General features: G+C 62.8%; 1 protein-coding gene across 1 annotated transcript in view; it reads left to right on the top strand.

Moving 5' to 3' along the window:
• The first annotated feature begins 398 nt into the window (after window positions 1-398).
• Window positions 399-1149, top strand: part of LOC119584336 (gamma-tubulin complex component 6-like) — a 25525-nt gene continuing 24774 nt past the window's right edge. Inside the window, 1 exon segment of the mRNA XM_037932896.1 lies at window positions 399-497. Coding sequence (XP_037788824.1) covers window positions 464-497 — 34 coding nt within the window. The 5' untranslated portion in view covers window positions 399-463.

The raw sequence follows: 1149 nt of genomic DNA, 5'->3' as shown, positions 1-1149 counted from the left end.
TCTCTTCTCCTTCCAGCATGCGCCCCTGAGCCCGGACCTCGCCGCCTCGACACCAGCAGCCAGCAGCAGGCGAAGTAGGCCTACCTCCTCCCTTCCTCCTTCCCTCGTCCTTCCTCCCGCTTGGGCGCCATGATCCTGCCGACGAGCGAGGGCGGCGGCGTCGGGCGCGTCGTGCCCCACCCGGCCTCCTCCTCCAAGGGCAAGGGCTCCCGCTGCTCAGGCGCCTTCCACGACGTCTCTCCCGAGGACATCCTGAAGAACCTGGAGAAGGCGGGAGGCCCCAAGGACGCGAGGAAGGCAGGCCCGGGAGGCGGCGCCGGCGGGAGGCTGCGAGGCAACCAGCCGGCCACGGAGAGTCCTCTGGCGCTGGTCAAGGAGCTCGTGGGCCCCCTTCGGCGGCCGCCGAGGGACTTTCTACACCCGGGACAGCGCCCCTGTGGCGCACCAGGCCCGGCTCAAGAGGATGGTTTATTCGACGCTCTTGGCCCACAGGAAAGGTAGGCGGGGGGGGGGCAGGCGAGGGATTAAGATAATAGCACGCACGCACACACACACACGCACACACACACCACACACGCACGCAGCACGCACCACACACACCACCACACACACACACCCACACCCACACACCCACACCCGCACGCACGCACGCACGCACGCACACACACACACCCACACAACCGCACGCACGCCAGACGCACGCACGCACCTCGCACCACACACAACCACCCCACACCACACACACACACCCCCACACCACACCCCCCCCAACACACACACGCACGCACGCACCACGCACGCTCGCACGCACAAAACCACACACCACCACACACACACACCATCCCGCACACACACACGCACACACCGCACGCACGCACGCACCCCACACACACACACACACACACACACACCACACACCCACACACACACACACCACACACACACACACACAACACACAACACACACACACACACACACCCACACACACAACCCCACACACACACACACACACACACCAGACACACGCGCACACACAGAAAGGTCAATGACATGGCAGTCACGCATGTTTGTACATGCACCACATTATGTATTAAACATTGCAGCATTTGCCAAACGAGACAGAAATTTTAAACATCAAACCAAATTCC

The sequence above is a fragment of the Penaeus monodon genome, chromosome 18 (assembly GCF_015228065.2).
Source record: "Penaeus monodon isolate SGIC_2016 chromosome 18, NSTDA_Pmon_1, whole genome shotgun sequence".
In the NCBI taxonomy this organism is placed as follows: domain Eukaryota; kingdom Metazoa; phylum Arthropoda; class Malacostraca; order Decapoda; family Penaeidae; genus Penaeus; species Penaeus monodon.
Note: the sequence above shows the minus strand (reverse complement) of the source record. Positions and strands in the feature narration are given on the sequence as shown.